Source organism: Bidens hawaiensis, unplaced genomic scaffold, assembly GCF_021521415.1.
Source record: "Bidens hawaiensis isolate Kalapana, Puna unplaced genomic scaffold, B.hawaiensis_p1.1 tig00012184_1, whole genome shotgun sequence".
Lineage (NCBI taxonomy): Eukaryota > Viridiplantae > Streptophyta > Magnoliopsida > Asterales > Asteraceae > Bidens > Bidens hawaiensis.
Window position 1 is genome coordinate 87,304 of NW_027491981.1, and position 19,331 is coordinate 106,634.

At 32.4% G+C, this 19,331-nt stretch overlaps 2 protein-coding genes across 2 annotated transcripts; both read left to right on the forward strand.

Moving 5' to 3' along the window:
- Nucleotides 1-379: 379 nt before the first annotated feature.
- On the forward strand, nucleotides 380-6,902 carry LOC143540258 (hyoscyamine 6-dioxygenase-like). The gene is made up of 4 exons (XM_077033366.1): nucleotides 380-873; nucleotides 984-1,225; nucleotides 1,313-1,628; nucleotides 6,588-6,902. The coding sequence occupies exons 1-4, from the start codon at nucleotides 664-666 to the stop codon at nucleotides 6,822-6,824; spliced, it is 1,005 nt and encodes a 334-aa protein (XP_076889481.1). The 5' UTR covers nucleotides 380-663; the 3' UTR covers nucleotides 6,825-6,902.
- Nucleotides 6,903-10,034: 3,132 nt separating this feature from the next.
- LOC143540250 (hyoscyamine 6-dioxygenase-like) lies at nucleotides 10,035-11,849 on the forward strand. Its single transcript, XM_077033361.1, has 4 exons — nucleotides 10,035-10,251; nucleotides 10,368-10,609; nucleotides 10,694-11,009; nucleotides 11,613-11,849. The coding sequence occupies exons 1-4, from the start codon at nucleotides 10,042-10,044 to the stop codon at nucleotides 11,847-11,849; spliced, it is 1,005 nt and encodes a 334-aa protein (XP_076889476.1). The 5' UTR covers nucleotides 10,035-10,041.
- Nucleotides 11,850-19,331: the final 7,482 nt, after the last annotated feature.

A 19,331-nucleotide genomic window follows, 5' to 3' on the forward strand; every position in this document is an offset into this window, starting at 1 on the left:
GAATTGTCTATTCCTCTTTGTGTCACCACTCACCAACCTTGATTTTTTTTACAAAACTTTGTGTGTCTATTATCATCTTGTTACCTATCAAGTATAATAAAGTTAGTTATGATGACGGTGTATAGCGTGGAATTCATATTAAAGTATTGATATGACACGGATAAAGAAATATGATCACGGCTTTTTGTTTATTTGCTGCAAGTTTGGACCAGATAAGTTAGAATTTATAACATAGTTATACTAATATTAATGCTCTGTCTCATTATATTACATACGCCAAATGCAAAGAACACATATCGATCCACAGTTGCATACCACTTCTTCAAGATTTGTCCTAAATAAACATACTTACTTCCAACAACATTATCATGCATCTTCTTAGTGGTGTTTAGAATATTACAAATTATAGTATAAGTGCTAATCTTGGAAGCAACAACATTGGTCCAACCGGCCACTTGGTTCCAATTCTTAATATGTGATTTTAACTCACATAGATGAAAATAACTTTTAACTTTAGTTGTACTTTTATAATATTTCCAGGTGGGAATTTTGAGTGTGCCAAGTTGTACATTTTAAATAACAGTTTACATCTACACCAATTCTTAGATATATGAAAACAAGTATTTAATCTCTCTGTGTATTTCCTTTCATTTGCTTATTGAGATGGAGGAAGAGAAAGATTTAAGGTGGTTTGAACTCGAACATGTACCGAAGGACTACATATTCCCAGAGGAATACAGACCCCGGAATCTTGATACTCCTGTTTGTGATTCGATTCCTGTTATAGGTCTTGCAAAATCAAAGGCTACAAATGGACAAAGTCAACCAGTTGAAGAAATCCTGAAAGCTTCTCAAGACTTTGGTTTCTTTCATGTACTTATAAGTTTAACCCATGATTAAAATTCTCTCTTTTTTGGTCTTTTCATCGTGGGATTCAAATTTCTATACGAAAAAATTCGATCTAACTATAAACCTTGAAACAGGTGATAAATCATGGAGTCCCAGAAAAGACACTGACGGATGCAATGAATGTTCTCAGAGAATTCTTTGACATGCAACCCAAAGATACAAATGGAATCTTCCCACCCGAAAAAGGTTATATTTACACAAGCAGCACTGGTTGTGCAAAAGACGGTGCGTATTTCTGGAGGGAAAATATTAAGTTTCCTTGTCACCCGTTGGAGGAATGCGTTAATCTATGGCCAGATACACCAACTCGATATCAGTAAGTTTTCGTATTACATTTTCATCATATAACAATCGCGTTAATAGCCTTTTTAACTCGATGTGTTATTGTAACAATTGTCTTCAGGGAGGTAATTGCGGCGTATCTAGTGGAAATACAAAAACTGAGTGCAAAGATTTTAGAAATGATTTGTGAAGCATTAGGACTTAAACAAGGGTACTTTAAAGATACAAGTGAACTTCAGTTATTCTCATCTAACTTCTACCCGCCCTGCCCGGACCCGAGTCTGACTTTGGGAATATTACCACACATTGATCCTAGTCTTATAACCCTTGTTTATCAAGGGGGTATAACTGGGCTTCAGTTTATGAAGGATGGTCAATGGGTCAATGTTGGAGCCAGTCCTAGTGCCTTTGTTGTAAACATAGGTAACCAACTTGAGGTATGTTTAGTAAATTGACTTAGTTCCATAAGTTCATTATCTCCCAAAGATATTTTATGAGTACCAAATGTTGGGAATTCTCGAGTCAGCCCGTGGCTTAGTACGTGAGGACAGCTAGGATATTAACTTGGTGTGCAAGTTAATGATTACATAGTATTAATCATTTATGGCTTGTTATTTAGCTTCCTATTTTGATACAAGTTAGGAAGATTATTATTATGGAATTGATTAACTAGAATCCCGGTTATAGTATAACGTGTTAGGGTAACTATAAATACCGTGTTTAGGGTAGGTCTGTAAACGAACCGAACGTTCGGTGAACTGTTCGTGAATTGTTCGGCGGGAAGTTCGTTTATGTTTGTTTATTTAATAAACGAACGAACATGAACAAAAAGTTTGTGTTCGTTTAATTAAACAAACGAACATGAACACATGTTCCGTTCGTTCATTTATGTTCATGAACGTTCGTCTATGTTCGTTTCTGTCTGTTTATTTATGTTAATGTATTTGGATGAATCATATACTTAAAGTTTTATATTTGTTAATTTGTGTTCATTTAAGTGTTTCATTTATGTTTGTTTATGTTTGTATGTGTTCATATATGTTCATTTATCTTTGATCAGTTATATTCATTTAGAAACGAACACATATCTTCATTTTTTAAATAAACGAACATGAACATAAATATTTGTTCGATTAAGTGTTCGTGTTCCTTTAAAGTTAAATGAACGAACACGAACATGTCCTTGTTCGTGTTCTTTCATTTCGTTTACATGCTTTCATTATTCACATTGATGAATACATCGGTCTTAATATCTAGGCTCTGCCGATTTTATTTGTGTTCGTTTGTGTTTGTGAACCGTTCATGAACACATTAATTTCCTTAATGAACGAACACGAACGAAAAATCGCGTTCGGTAAGTGTTCGTGAACCATTCGTGAACACATTATTTCCTTAACGAACGAACACGAACAAGACCTTGTTCGTGTTCGTTCGGTTCGTTTACAGCCCTATTTTAGGGTATCAAGTTTTTAAGTTAAGATTTCTTGATCAATAAAATTGGGTGATCCCAATCCCAGTTGTGGCATGTTTTTGTGTTCTAATCCGGTTACACCAATTGGTATCAGAGCCCGATCAAGAAACAAGTCGATCAATGATCCGACGATTCGCAACTTGCCGTCCACGACCAAGGGATTGACAAGAAGAAAACTAGCGAATTAATTCTTCAACAAGTCAAACAACACGGTTTGTCTTTTGTGAATTTAGTTAAGCTACGAAGGAAGCCACATATCATATATATTAATTCTTGAATTGCTATCTTGAATTAATATTATAAAAATGACAGTGGAGAAAAGGGCTTGAACCAAAATTGAGTTCTTGAATTAATATTAAAGAATTCTTTATTTCTTTAATAAGAAAATAGTCCGTGCTTTCGGGACATCAAGAACGTGATCAACTCAATCGCGTGATTAACAAGCATCGTCATTATCAGCCACGATTACTAGGCTGGATCAAAGTGGTACATCATTGGTAACCTATAAACGAACCAGACATGGGTTAACGATGGGCGATCAACCGACAAAAGAAACAAACACGAACCCGAACTCGTTTCAGTGTCCGAAACTAACAACAACGAATTACACGGTTTGGGCTATGCACATACGCATGATGATGAATGTGGATAGCGTGTGGGACACGATCGATCCGGGTTAAGGCGATGCAAAACGAAACCATATTGCAATCGCCTTGATTTTTAATCGATCCCCGAAGCACAGATTTTAAAACTTGGTAATCTGATTCACGGAGAAAGAGATGTGGGAAGCATTAAAGACCCAACATCCATGTGCTGAAAGGGTGAAGGAGGCGAAGCTCCAAACCCAAACGTCAGAGTTCAACGGGTTGAATATGAAAGAAACAAGGACGATTGATGAGTATGCAGCCACACCATCGAGCTACTCATCAAAAGTAGCCACGCTCGGGGAGATATTCTCGGAAGAAAAGAGGGTAATAAAAAGTTCCTTATAACGAGTCATTCGAGACGTTTTATTCATATTGTGGCATCACTTGAGCGTGTTTTAGATTTAAAGACGATTGCTTTTGATGATCTGGTGGGTCGATTAAAAGCCTATGAATAGAGGATAAGAGAAAACAATGTTCAAACCGAGAGCATTCAAAGTCAATTAATGTTCACTAAATCTGATTCGTATAGTAGGGGTCGAGGTAGAGGATCTTGTGTTTCAAGATGACGGGGACACGGTCGAGATGACAACAATAAGCGTGATGATAAGAAAGGAAAAGGCACAGAACGAGACTTGTCACACATTAAATGCTACATGTGCGATGAATACATACACTTTGTCTCAACGTGCCCCAAACGATTTCCTAAAGATGAAATAAATCTGAACCGAACAAAGGAGGATGAAGCAAAGGGTTTAGACACTTCGTTTTTCATGATGGAAGTTGTCTGGGAAACTGTATACCTTAACGAAGATAAAGTATCCCGACAAAGTATGATACTGATTTGGGCGAGACCGACACGTGGCAATTAGATAACGGTGCAAATAACCATATGACGGGAACCCGTGACTATTTTTCTGAATTAAACGAACAAATAGTCGGGCGAGTAAGGTTCGAGAATGGTTCGTGTGTACCGATCAAAGGAAAGGGTTCGATTATTTATGAAGGTAAAAGTGGCGAGCAAAAATTTATGACCGATATTTATTATATTCCAAGTCTGCAGAGAACCTGATTAGCTTGGGTCAAGCAACCAAGTCGGGTTGTGAATACAAATGAAGAGTAACTATTTAACGATGCATGATAGTAGTGGGAAGTTACTAATGAAGGTCATGAGGAACCCCAACATGCTTTATAAAATCCAACTAAATGTTGGGAACCCAACTTGCTTACAAGCAAAATTACCAGGTATCTTCTCCGGTGTTTGCTGGCCAATACATGTCTGGTCTGGACCAGTGAATCCGAATCCAGCCTAAACTAACAACAGTAATAGCGATGGGTCTGGTACCAATAGCAGATAACGATAAGTCTGGTACAAACTACAACAATAGTGATGATGAAACTGTCGAACATACATGAAACTTTGGTTTCATTCGGCTCCTTAATCGAAAATTGATAGATTGCTAGATTTGAGATGTGAACCAACTTACAAAAAACGAATACTGCAGCATTAGCGACAAAAGTGTCGCTACCAGCAAAGAACCTGTCGCTAGCAGCACTAATACAACATTTATCCAAACCCCGGTTAAACGTTCTACTTGCTCTTTGGTCCTACCTGTAAAATTTGGTGATTGCGAGTTAAATATTAATGAACAAATCGAAGAATTATTGTTATTGAATGATGAATTGAGTAGTTTTGATGAAGCGAAATCGAAACCCGAGTAGATGAAAGTGATGTGAGCCGAGATCAATTCATTCAAGAAAAAGAAAAATGGAGTTTAACAGGGTTACCAAAAGGAGTTAAACGGTTTAAGAATGGGTATTCAAAACAAAACGGAATCCGATAAACAAACACAAGGCGATGCTTGTGGCGAAAGGATACGTGCAATAACCCGGGATTGACTATGACGAAGTGTTCGCCCCGAAAGCACGAATCGAGAAGATACGGTTTTTAATTGTTCTTGCGTGGATTAATTTTAAAGAGATGCAAGCTTTTCAAAAGTTGGAAGATCTCCCTTGTACGACTCATAAATTTAGGGGGTGATTGTTGGGAATTCCCGAATCGGCCCGTGTCTTAGTACGTGGGGACGACTAGGATTTTAACTTGGTGTGCAAGTTAATTAATGATTACACAATATTAATCAATTTATGGATTTTATCTAGTTTCCTACTTTGATACATGTTTGGAAGATAATTTTTATGGAATTGATTAAATAGAATTTCGGTTATAGTATAACGTGTTAGGTTAGCTATAAATATTGTATGTAACAATTAGTATCAAGTTTTTGAGTTAAGATTTCTTGATCAATAAAATTGGGTGTTAGCCAATTCCGGTTGCGGTCTGTGTTTGTGTTCTAATCCGGTTATCAATCTTTACCAATTAAACTCTTTAGCAAAGGGTTTTAATGAGCCGCAATAAAAACCCATAATTTGATTGGTTTGCCCTTTTGAAGAAATAAATGTAAAAATAGTTGTAACTTGTTAATATAATGAAAATGATTTTTTTTTTAATGTTTGAGCCAGTTTATTAAGATATATTGATGAGGAAACTGTATTTAATCATCGTGGTACCTTATTCATTGTACCTGTACATAAAAAATTTTTTATTAGAAAATATTTATAAACTTTCCAATTTAGGGCAACATTGTTATCCTGAGCATTGTTTTCATACCCATCTTCATTTCTAAAATTTTAAAAAATCATTTAAATAACCACTTCAACCTATTCTTTATCTCCAATCTCTATTTCCTAATTTCAGTGAAATGGTATATGTAGCCTACAAATTCAGAGTGTTTTCACTTCTCACAACACTCCATTTCCAACTTCCATTCTATAAATATATATTAGAAATCAGTTTACATTGAAAACGATATTAAGACAAAATAGTTAGGAACTAAGATTATAAATAGAAGAAAGAGAAAAAAGAATAAAAAAAAGAATATAGAGATGAGAATGGAGAATGGAGAATGAATTGAGGGGGGGGGGAGGTGTTAGAAAATGATGTATAACTTAAAGAAATTGTGTATTTTAGTTAAATTTTAAAGATAAATATAGAGATCCCATTGAGAATGCTCTTACACTTGTCCATTTTGGACAAAGTTTTCATTATTTTATCAATATCTTATCACATTCAATCCATTCGTACCCGTACTAAATAAAGTTACTAAAATAGGACCTGCTCGTCGTATTTATATAAACGTAACGTTGCCCATAAAGTTCGTGAGACATTTTTAGCGTTAACGGTTAATGTTGACGTACAGTTCAAGTTATTTTTATTGTTACAGATAATTAGCAACAAAAAGTTTATAGGTGCTAAACATCGGGTGGTGACTAGTATAAATGAGACAAGACTAAGCATTGCAACCTTTGTGAACCCATCTCTCGATTGCATCATTGAACCCGCAAAACACTTGGTGAACGAACTAGAACCACCACTTTACACCGCTAGTTTATATAAAGATTATGTCCACCGCTTCAACGCATTTGGTGACCACACTGGTGTCATGCTAGGTAATAAGTAGGTAATGTTGTGGTCTTGTTATAAAACTTTGACAATATGCTGATAATAAGTTAATAATGTATGACATTTATGTGCTTAATTTGTTGTTCCTACTGGCCTTGAATACCCAAGCAGTAGAGTACAAGATTTCTAAAACTAACATTTTGTTAGAAAAAAAATGCATTAATTTTAACAACCAATTTCAAAACACAATGCCTTAAATAAATTGTTATTTGGTGTATTTGATAAGTTTATTTAGTTAACTGACTATTCGGTTATATATGGTTACGGTAAACGTGTCTTCGTCAAGTGACTTTAATTGAACCAAAATGAACCTTGTATGCTTGTGATTTTTCAACTTTTATACCTCCATTTCTATCTTCGAATAATTGAAATCATGCTGCAACTATCCATAACCAAGTTTGGAACTTGCATAACCGAGCTTGGAGCTATTTAACCGAACCACTTTCAGCTCGAACAAAGCAAAGTTTAACCGAATTTAACCAAAACCAGCACATAACCAACGTTAACCGACCCATGCTTTACCAGTATCCTTGGTTATGGTTATGGTTCAGCAATCTTCCATTACCGAAGCTCGACAATTAATTATGGTTATATCCATCCATATAACCGAACCGACTTTGCACACTCCTAGTGTATCGTGTTATATGAAACTTGTATCATTTATATTTAAGGCTTGTATAAACAAAAGCATATAAAATTATGAAATCTTTTAGAAAAACGAGTTAACTTATCGAGACACAAGTTTAGTTAACTTATCTAGAACAAAATCTCATGAGTAACGTTAAATTTTTTTACTGTGTTTAATACATTGTAAATGAAACAAAAATAGAAACACGATAATATTTAAATTTAAACACGTGAGTTGCAAATTTCTCTTCTTTTGTTTTTGAAGCTTGAAATCGAGCCATTACGTAATCTTCTTTTGCATTATCAAATGTTTCTCTTCCAACCACGCAAATTAAAGTATTGTTCAAAAACTCATCACCCATTTGATTGCACAAATTCGTCTTGATAAACTTCATTTTAGAAAAACACCTTTCAACGTTTGCGATTGCAACCAGTAAAACCAACACTAGCTTCAATATTTGACAACCAAAGGAAAAGTGGCGTGCTTTTCGGTTTCCGAACATTGAACCTAGCGTTGGTTTTACCGCTTGCAACTTCAACTGTATCAAGACGAATTGCGCAATCGAATGGGTGATGAGTATTTGAACAATGCTTTAATTTACGCGGTCTAAAAAGAAACGTTTGATAAAGTAAAATAAGAGGTTGTAACGGCTCGATTTTAGGCTTTCAAAACCGAATAGGAGAAATCTACACCCCGTGTGTTTAAATTTGTTTATTGTCGTTTTTCTATTTTTGTTTCGTTTACATTGTATGAAATACGATAAAATATATAAATTTTGAACTTTAAACAAAACAATGAACATAAAACAAACGTGGTTAATAGGTCAATAGGTAATAATTGGTTTAAGCTTTAAACTTTGGTTGGACTTTAATTTATTTGAATTTTTAATTTGACTGAACTTTAAACAAAAAAGGAGAAACATATATTTTTTCAAAGGGTAACGAAATAAAAACACCGTCAAAATAAAAGATTTTTTGCACTACCAATGAAAAGTTAAGGGGTAGCGGAGGTTACCCCTTCTAAACCTATAGGTCCGCCCCTGATGATGACACCATGCGATTTAAATGACTCCATCACTTTCAAATACTTATGCATTTCTTTAAACGGCGAGACAAACTACAATACTTCTAAATTACACTAGTATTCTAAACTAATGTCATAGCCAAAGATTGAATTTCTAGTATATGACTACAAAGGGGGACATTAAATGGGCCATTGTAATACTTAAATGGGAAAAATCGCCAAGTTCAAGTTACTTTGGTTCGCTTTAGGAGTTATTGGAATACCTGGTTCAACAAAATTCGTTCAAGGAGATGTCGAAAGTGGTTCAAGTAATATTCGGCATTACGTGTTGGACTGTTGGCACATTTGAAGAGTGATCAAAGACGGAATTTTCGATCAATCTCAATTGCAACATTAATATTTAGTCTTTAAGATTGACAGAAATGGTACAATTTTAGTTTAGATAATTATCCCTGTAATCGGCCTCTAGCAAGAGGTTATTGATAAAGTTAATTAAATGAATTGATTCATAAAATCTTTATACTTATGAAGCTAATGCAGTTAGTACTAATTATGATGACGGTGTATAGCGTGGAATTCTAAGGGGGTGTTTGGGATTCCTTATTTTACCTCCTTATAACTTTTCATTAAGTTAATAAGTTACAAAAGTGTAACTTATGGAACTTTTCCTCTCACATCAAAAGCAATCCCAAACACCTTATTCTTTTTCATAAAGTTAATAAGTTATAAGTTGATGAAAATAAGCAATCCCAAACACCCCCTAAGTCTTTATACTGCAGTGATATTGAAATCCTGATCTCACCACTTCAAAATTTCCAAAGTTTGCTGCATTTTCTTTCATTGAATCCAAGTTCTGATCAACTGAGTTTCATTGACTTATCTGAAGTTAAAACAACTCCATTTTAATAATCACACTCCATACGCTTTAGGGGCTAAGTTGCAGAAAGTTATTAAACATTTTAGCAGAATACTTACGTTGTCGGCTTTTTGTTGATTTACTACTGGTTTGGACCAGATAATTAAGAATTAATTTATATATTTGGTTCTTGATCTTGTATTAACTTGCATGATTGTTGTCCTTATGTCCTCATAAAGCTATATTAATATTAACTTTCTGTCTCAATGTATTACACATTTGCCCAATGAGAAGAACATATATATATATATATATATCTATACCACTTTCTTCAAGATTGGTCCTTAATAAATAAATATACTCAGTGCCTACAACATCAGCTTCTTAGTGGTGTGTAGAATAATACAACTAAATCATAGCATAACTGCATAAGTGCAAATCCAAGAAGTAACCACATGGGTCCAACCACTTGATTCCAATTCTTAATGTATGATTTTAACTCACATATAGGTGTGAAAATAGCTTTTAACTTTATTTGTTTTTTATAGTATTTCCAGGTGGGAATTTTGAGCGTGCCAAGTTGTGCATTTAAATAACAGTCATAGATCTGCACTAATTTTTAAATATGTGAAAACAAATATATAAATTTGCGTGTATATATATCTGTGTATGTAACACTGTGTGTGTTCATTTTATTTGCATATTGAGATGAGGGAATATCAAGATTCAAGGTGGTTTGAACTCGATTGTGTACCGAAGGAGTACATATTCTCAAAGGACTACAGACCCCAAAATCTTGATACTCCTGTTTGTGATTCGATTCCCGTTATAGATCTTGCAAAATCAAAGCCTGGAAATGAACATAGTCAACTAGTCGAAGAAATCTTGAAAGCTTCTCAAGAATTCGGTTTCTTTCATGTACGTATTAGTAATTAGTTTAACCCATGATAAAAATTCTATCTTTTTATTATTTTTCATGTTTCGAATTTTGTATACAAAAGATTAGTTTTTGTAAACTTTAAATGTTGAAACAGGTGATAAATCATGGAATCCCAGATAAGACACTGACTGATGCAATGAATGTTCTTAAGGAATTCTTTGACATGCGGCCCAAAGATAAAAGTGGAATCATCCCACCTAAAAAAAGTTATATTTACACAAGCAGCACTGATTACGCGAAAGACGGTGTGTATTTATGGAGGGAAAATCATAAGATTCCTTGTCATCCATTAGAGCAATGCATTCATCTATGGCCAGATACACCAACACAATATCAGTATGTTTTAATATTTCATTTCAATCATATAAACATCACTTTAGTAATGTTTGTTTAATTGTGTTATTGTAATATTCTCTTCAGGGAGGTAATCGCCACGTATCTAGTGGAAATACAAAAACTGAGTGCAAGGCTTTTAGACATGATTTGTGAAGGATTGGGGTTGAAGGAAGGGTACTTTAAAGATACAAGTGAGCTTCAGCTATTGTCATCTAACTTCTACCCGCCGTGCCCGGACCCGAGTCTAACTTTGGGAATATTACCACACATTGATCCTAGTCTTATAACCCTTGTTTATCAAGGGGGTACAACTGGGCTTCAGTTTTTGAAGGATGGTCAATGGGTTAATGTTGGAGCCAGTCCTAATGCCTTTGTTGTTAACCTAGGTAATCAACTTGAGGTATGTGTAGTTACTATAAAAAGTTAAAAACCCATAATGTGACTAGTTTGCCCTTGAAGAAATCTAGTGGGGTGGTAGGTGGTGGGGAACATTTTGAGATTGTTTAAATAGTTGTTACTTGATAATATTTTTAAATGGTATTTATATTTGAACCCATTAGTTAAATTATAATATATTGATATACAGGACATTGTGTATTTAATCATTGGCACCTTATTCGTTGTACCTGTTCATAGAAAAATAAATCATTAAAAAAAATATTAGTGCCTAATATGGGAAGTCTTTCTTCCATGAATGTATTCTTGAATTTATTTGGGAAGATATATTAACTTTTCAATCAGGGGAAATTAAAGGGACAAAAACAGTCATTCTAGTTGTATGTAAACTTATGTCCATTTTGGACAAAATTTTTATTTTTTATACATATCTTACGACATTCACCTCGACATGTACTTAATAACGTCATCTATTTTACCTGTTACTCTACTAGGATTTGTGTGTTGTTTATATATAAATGTAACATTGTCCCTAAAGCTCAAGACACATTTTTTTAGCATTAACAGTTGACGAGTAATAAATTTTGCATTTAATTTACTGATATAGATAATTAGCAACGGGAAGTTTAGAAGTGCTAAACATCGGGTGGTGAATAATACGAATGAGACAAGGCTAAGCATTGCAACTTTTGTTAACCCATCTCCTGATTGCATCATTGGACCCGCAAAACACTTGATGAACGAACTAGAACCACCACTTTACACCGCTAGCGTATATAAAGATTATGTTCACCGCTTCAACGCATTTGGAGACTACACCGGTACAATGCTAGGTTATAAGTAGGTGATATTGTGGTCTTGTTATATAACTTTGATAATATATACTAATAATAATTTATGGCATTTTTGTGCTTAATTTGTTGTACGTTGGGATGTTTAAGCTTTAACTTCTGCGTGTTTTATGCTTGTACCATAATCACATAATCACTTCCTACTCTCCTTGGGACCTTGACTACTCAAGTGGTTGAACTATGGGATTTCCAAAACAACTTTCTTTTTAGTAAACAAGAATAGAATGCATTAATTTAACAACCACTTTTAAAAGACAGTGGCTTAGAAAAATTGTTATTTGTGTATCGGATAAGGGAATTGATTAACTGACTATTCGGTTGTGGTTATGGTTAATGTGTACTCGTCAACCGACTTTAACTGAAATCAGATCAAACCTGGTATGTTTGTGATCATTTTCTAGCTTTTACGCTTCTATTTCCAGCTTTTACACCTCCAGTTGTAGCTTCAAACATTTGAATTCATTCTGCAAATGTCCATAACCGAGCTTGGAACATAATAACTGAAACACTTTCAATTAACTGAACTTAACCGAAACCAACCCATAATCTACGTTAACCGATCAGTGCTTAACCGACTAACGATTATGGTTATGGTCAAGTATCCCTAACCAAACCGAACCAAATTTTCGCACACCAAGACTGCATTGTGTTATATGAAACTAGTATCATTAAAAATTGTTTTAATTTATTATTTGTGACTTATATAAACAAAAACATATAAAATATTGATTTATTTAAATGAGTGAACTCATCGAGACACGAGTTTAGTTTACATGAACACGGACTAAGCGGTTAAGGGGGTGTTTGGGATTCCTTATTTTACCTCCTTATAACTTTTCAATAAGTTAATAAGTTAAAAAAGTGTAATTTATGGAATTTTTCATTTCACAAAATCAATCTCTAACACCTTATTCTTTTTCAAAAAATTAATAAATTATAAGTTGATGAAAATAAGCAATCCCAAGATAAAAAGGGCAAATGGTGTCACCTCACTCACCTCGCGATATAAATGAGTTCATCGTCGCTTTCATATAGAAACAATGAATCTAGTTCACGGATAAATAAAGGCAAATGATGACACCGTCCGATTTAAATGACTTCGCTTTCATCTATTTATGCAACTTGATCTTGATATCTCGTTTTCAGTGTCATCCAAAACTTATTATTATTCAGTACAAAAGAAATAAGAAAAAGATTGTATATGAAGCACATCAAGCTTTTAATTTCAGCGTAAGGTCAAACGTGTTTGACCCTTGTTAACATACTATTTCCATTAACTTTCATTTTCTTTAGATGGCATATTAGTCCTTCTATTTTTTTTTAAATTTTTTTTTATATATTTACAACTTTTTAAAATATCAAATAAAAAACTAATAGGTTTTACTTATGTTTTTCAATCTTTTTATATTTCTTTATTGTTATAAATACACCATAAGTAGTGACTCTCCACATTAATAACCTCTATTTTTTATTATGTTTGTAATAATGTTATAGCCCTATAAACAGTGGCTCTTATTATTGTATTAGACACATATATCAATGAATAAGAACTTTTCCCCTTTCTCTACTTCTTACTTTCTCTCTATACTATGATTACATACATATTCTATGTAGCTAATATGTTGTTGTTTTACAACACGTTATCAACACGAATTGCTTTTAGAGTTGGGTGATACAATCATAAGGTAATTAAGTTTATTTATGTCTTCTTTCTCTCAAATATGATCTATTTTGTAATTCATACGACTTTGGGTTATGTTGAGATTTCATATTAATTGTTCTTGTCTTAATCCTCTTAAACAATATTTATATTGTAATCCATACAATTTTATATTATATTAAGGTTCATTATTTACTATTATTTTCCTCATTCTCTCACACATAAACCATGGTATAAGTCGTACAATTTTGGGTTGTTATAGAGATTTATTATAATTACTCTTCTTGTAAATAAGTACCACAACATCCATAACTTTGTTATATTGAATTCCCTGCATTAATACGACTAACAAAACCTTTGTTTTACAGGTTAGCAAAATATAAATTCATATACTACATACCTTGTATGTGTCATAATCTTTGTTTTGATCATTTAAGTGTCTATTCACTTGAAACAATAATATCTTATAAATAAATAATATATATAGTTATGTATAGCTAGCAAAAGATATTGCATAAATTGCAATAAATTATGGTACTTCTCGACCAAGAATTTCTATTTAAAATAAGAGAAATTTGTTCTATATAAGATGAATTTCATCCGTATTAAATGTTCCAATATCTTCTATTTGAAGTTTGATTGGTATAAAAATATTAATATACAAATGCTCGGCCCGCATATCATCACTTTATGGGATACAATGTAATCATCAACATGATTTTAAAATGTTCAAAAAATGGATCAAGTATATCATATTCGTACCTCTTTCCCCCGAGATAATCACCGAGTTGATTATAACATGTTTGACTCGGGTACATTAGTTCACATTAGAACATGTTAACTTCATATAGCAAATTTCTTGAGCTTTAGTTTAAATGTTTCATGCGTGTATAATATGTCATGGACTTCCTTCCATGTTAACTAATCATGTATAAAATTTTACTCTCCAAGAATTTTGCACATAAACTTCATCTTTTTACCACATCATTTTCTATATCATATTCAAGATGCCATCAACAATTATCTTATTTTCATTTTATATTGCACAATTCGTATACATAGTTTATTGAATATCACCATATGCTTAGTGATGCATAGGATTTACATCATTAAAATATTTACTTTTAAGCAATGAATTATCTTAGGAAATTCGCAAGGATTTCCATATGTATTTCATTCATCACCGTCTACAAGAATAATAATGTGCTCAGATTCGAATATATATATATATGGCAGTCATACCGTTCTCGAGAACTTTATATGATTTTAGCAACTTAAATCCTAGTGATTTCATATAAATTTCATTTTAAATATATATTAGGCGCATATCAAATCTCTCTTGTATCACCAGACTAAACTTACTGCATCCACCATTGAAGAATAAGTCTCCTCATAATTTTTTATGAGTTTTTTAGAAAATACTTTTTGCCACCATTTGTGCCTTATATTTTATAATGTCACATTTCTCATTATACTTCTGCACAAAGGCTCATTTGCATCTAACGTATTTTACAACCGTTAGTTATAGGGACTAATTGCCCAAAACTTCTAGATTCGAGAGAGATTTCATTTGTCTCACTTGTGTCTTTTTCTTTTTATTCATTTCAAATTTCATTTATCAGCAAAACCTTGATCCTCATCTTTTTCATTATATCAAGCGCCATACAATATATCAACGACGTCGGTTTTCTGTCGGTTCCACGTATTTTCAGACATGATATAATCTATTGAGATCTCTTTATTCATGTATCTTAGGTTCTTCTGGAACCATCATGTCTAATGTCTCTTCGGGAGACCCTTTTACTGTACCTCGACTTGACCATTTTTATTACTTGCTCCATTTCGAGGATATTTTTTAGGAACCGAATAGTATACTACGCTTCAAGCGTGTTGTTGACTCATTACCAATGTATGGTTGTCCTTCTAGGACTCTAATCTTAATTGGAGCACTAGCAGTTGGTATATATGACTTGGCTAGTAACTTTATTTAGGTTAGTGAATGCGTCAAATAATTCACTCGTATACCTTTATGAATGAATTATCATTGGAACTTTCGGTTCACACTTTTCAGTTTGAGGATCAATTAACATAATGATAATTCATTCCAATCCTTTTATTTTTTATTCTCCAACTACCTTTTATCTCCCCCTCATGTTGGGAGTATTGATTTGTTTGAAATAAAACATCAATCATTTGAGTTATTAAGCGAATCTCGCCTTTAATGGCTATAAGAAATTACTGATCAATATTTATTCATGTATATGTAACATATAATCCCAACCTTCTTTAAGGTCCCATATTTGTACATTTTGATGGAGTATTTGCAATATATACCGCGCTTTCAAACAACTATATATAGGATGTATTTGGTTCCATACCGAAACTAAATGTAATGGGGAGGAGTATTACAACTTATTGGCTTGATGTGAATTAATATTGTATCATGTAAAAACACATGTTCCAACATACAAATATGAACTTCTGCTCTCATGATTATTGGATTTTTAATCAATAGTAGACGTTTGTTCATCGTCTTCGGCGAAAGCTTTTTTTAAAAATATTCGTCACATGTAAATTAACACTTATTACAATAATCATTACTAAAATGTGAATTAAGATCACCACATTTATCAAAATAGTCTATAAGCATGTGCTTGCTATCAGCTAAGTCACAAGTCACGCAAACTTCAGGTTGCGAATTTGATAACCATTTAGACGATGCATCGATTTTAAAACACTAAATGGTATCATGTGTGGATATACATATCCTTTAATTATTTCCAGAATATTCAGGGATTCACACCCTATTTTAGTTGTTATACATCAACTTCCATTGAGAGCAAGAATTAAAAATGCATGTTTAATTACCAGGACGAAACTTCTGGTTCTTCTATCTATCTCACATCATCAATGACTCGGGATGGTCTTAACCGGTCATGCCAAATTAATATATACTCATGATCCATAACCTATCTGGTTTATGATCATATAGACTTTAGTTTCACTCGTGTTTGTCTAATACACGACTTGAAATGCGAGCGGATAACATATTACAAATTCATGTTATAACACATTTCTCATATCCATGTTATAACTTGTATAATCATTTCCTTAATGTGCCACTTCTTGTGGTCAATTAAAATATTAACATGGTTGATGTCCTCATTATTAATATGAGAATTATCATAATTTCCTTAATTCCTTACATGACCATGATCTTTAAAATGGGTATTATATCATCACATTCACTTCAAAGAATGGATTAACACCATATAATTTTCACGCTAGCATCATAACAATTTTCTCAATTATGTACATGATCATGGCTCTTACACTGATCATTATATCATCATATTCACTTCAAGGAATAGATTTGCACCACATAACTTTCATGGTGGCATCATTACAATTTTCCTCAATCTCAGTTGATCTAGTCATGAAAATAATTTCATCGATTGTTCTCGTCATCACATTCACTTCATGGAATGGTTAGAACCACACAACTTTCATGTTATGGCTATTTCAAACCTCTTTTACTTTTTATGATAATATTGCTACTTAATGAGCATATATGAGGTGTGACAAATGAAATTGTTTTACTCAACCTTTTTTTTAATTAACTTCTCATTACATAATATCAGTTGAGAAATAATTGTGATGGGTAATGCTCATATATATTTCCAACCTTCTCATCACATAATCTTTACCATAACTCATTCGTGTTCATAACTTGTTATTATATACCACAACATTTATCATTTTGTTATATACTTCAAAAGTAATGACATATGGAAGACAATGTACCTAAACTTATAAAAAATATGTAATTTAGGTATTAATTTATCACGGTATAATCAATCGCGTATATCTCAAATACATGTCATATTCATACATATAGAAAGAATGTAAATCTCAAATGAAGTTGACCCCATTACATAAAGCTACAATTTAATAATGAAACTATATTCTTGAACTCATGCATACTAATCAATTCATGATTTGCATTCATTATACTATATATTGGTTTTTAAAATGCTCACAGATAACCAATGAGTTCAACATACTAAATCAAACAAATTGTATCAAACTATGTAACTTTAAATTACATGCACTCATTTTTATGCAACATCTATTGGACATATATCATGATGACTTGTTCATTTATATATAGACAAATCAAGTTTAACATTCTCATATATTTAGCAATTAAACAAACGTCATATTGGTATCATACTATAACATCTTCATGCAAATCAATTCCAAATAAATATTAATAACACTTGTCTCGTATATGTGATCAAAATTAATTACATAATTAATATCTTAATTATCATATTTGAAACTACCATCAACATATAGTATTAAACTTTTATGAACATGAAACATCAAAAATCATCTAATAACTATGAATGATTATGAATGTGAAATATTAAAAACATTATGTAGATGTTACTAAGATGCTTTTTAATCACTAATAAAGTACTATGCATTTGAAACATCTAATAGTTATGAATATAAAACATCAATGATACTTAAATGATAAAACACCAAACATTAAATCATTTCTTCCTAATCTTTTAAATACGGGTGCCTTTGAGGTGCATAGAAACGAGTATAATAAAAGAACTTACCATGACAAGTCAAAAGGACCCACCCCAAAAAATCTATAATACAGATTACGAACGTGAAGAAAAATATATTGTTTTCATACCACATGGTAAAAATTCCATTATGATATCAACTTGGCTATAACAAAATTACGTTTAATCAATTGCGTTGAACTTCATCTTTAAAGATCTTAAATTCATTGTGCCTTTGTATACCTATCTATATAAAAAAAACTTTTGAAGATAACCAGTAGCAAACTATAAAAAAAACTTTCAAAAATATTTATAAAAAAACTTTCATAAAACAAGAAGTAGCAAACACTAGCTAGCAAACACTTTCAAAAATAACTAAACCAGTAGCAAACACTAATTTCAAGAAAAGTACTAATTGAAACTGTATATTACTCCTTCGTTATATAATATGAAACAAAAAAACGTCAGTTTGATTATCATGATAAACATTTATAATCAACACCTTATTTATGTATTAAGGCAATACAACAAAGTTATGGATGTTGTGGTACTTATTTACTAGAAGACGCATTACAAGTCACTTATTTACAAGATTAGAAAGTCTTACATGAAGATAGTACATCATTTCACCGAATAAGGAAGTGTACACTACAAGATCAAGTGGTGAATTATCAACTCCAGAGTCTTAGATAAACTTTCGAAGAAGATCAAAACCCGTCACTTAAAGGATGTATAAATGAGGGGGAGTATTATACGCGTTGCACTCTTTTTCACTTAGCTATGGTTTTATCCCACTGGGTTTTTCAAGCAGCTCTTGTTATTGTATTAGACACATATATCGATGAATAAGAACTTTTCTCCTTTCTTACTTCTTACTTTCTCTCTATACTATGATTACATACATATTATATGTAGCTAATAGCTTGTTGTTTTACAACAATTATTGGTTTTATTACTAATAATTTATTATCTTACTAAAAGTCTGTTCATTTTTTATGTGTATTAAATGATTTTTGTAATAAGAAAAAATCCACCTTTACCAATATTGGATAATGTTAAAAATACAATTAATAGTATTAATAATAATAAACACAAAAAAAAAACAATAAAGAAATAAAAACTTAATATTTTTCTCTTCGATACAGTAAATGCTAGGACTAATAAATAAATGAAAAATGGTTTATTTGACAAGTGATGATTTCTTTTTATTTTTATACTAGTCTATATGCTCGTGT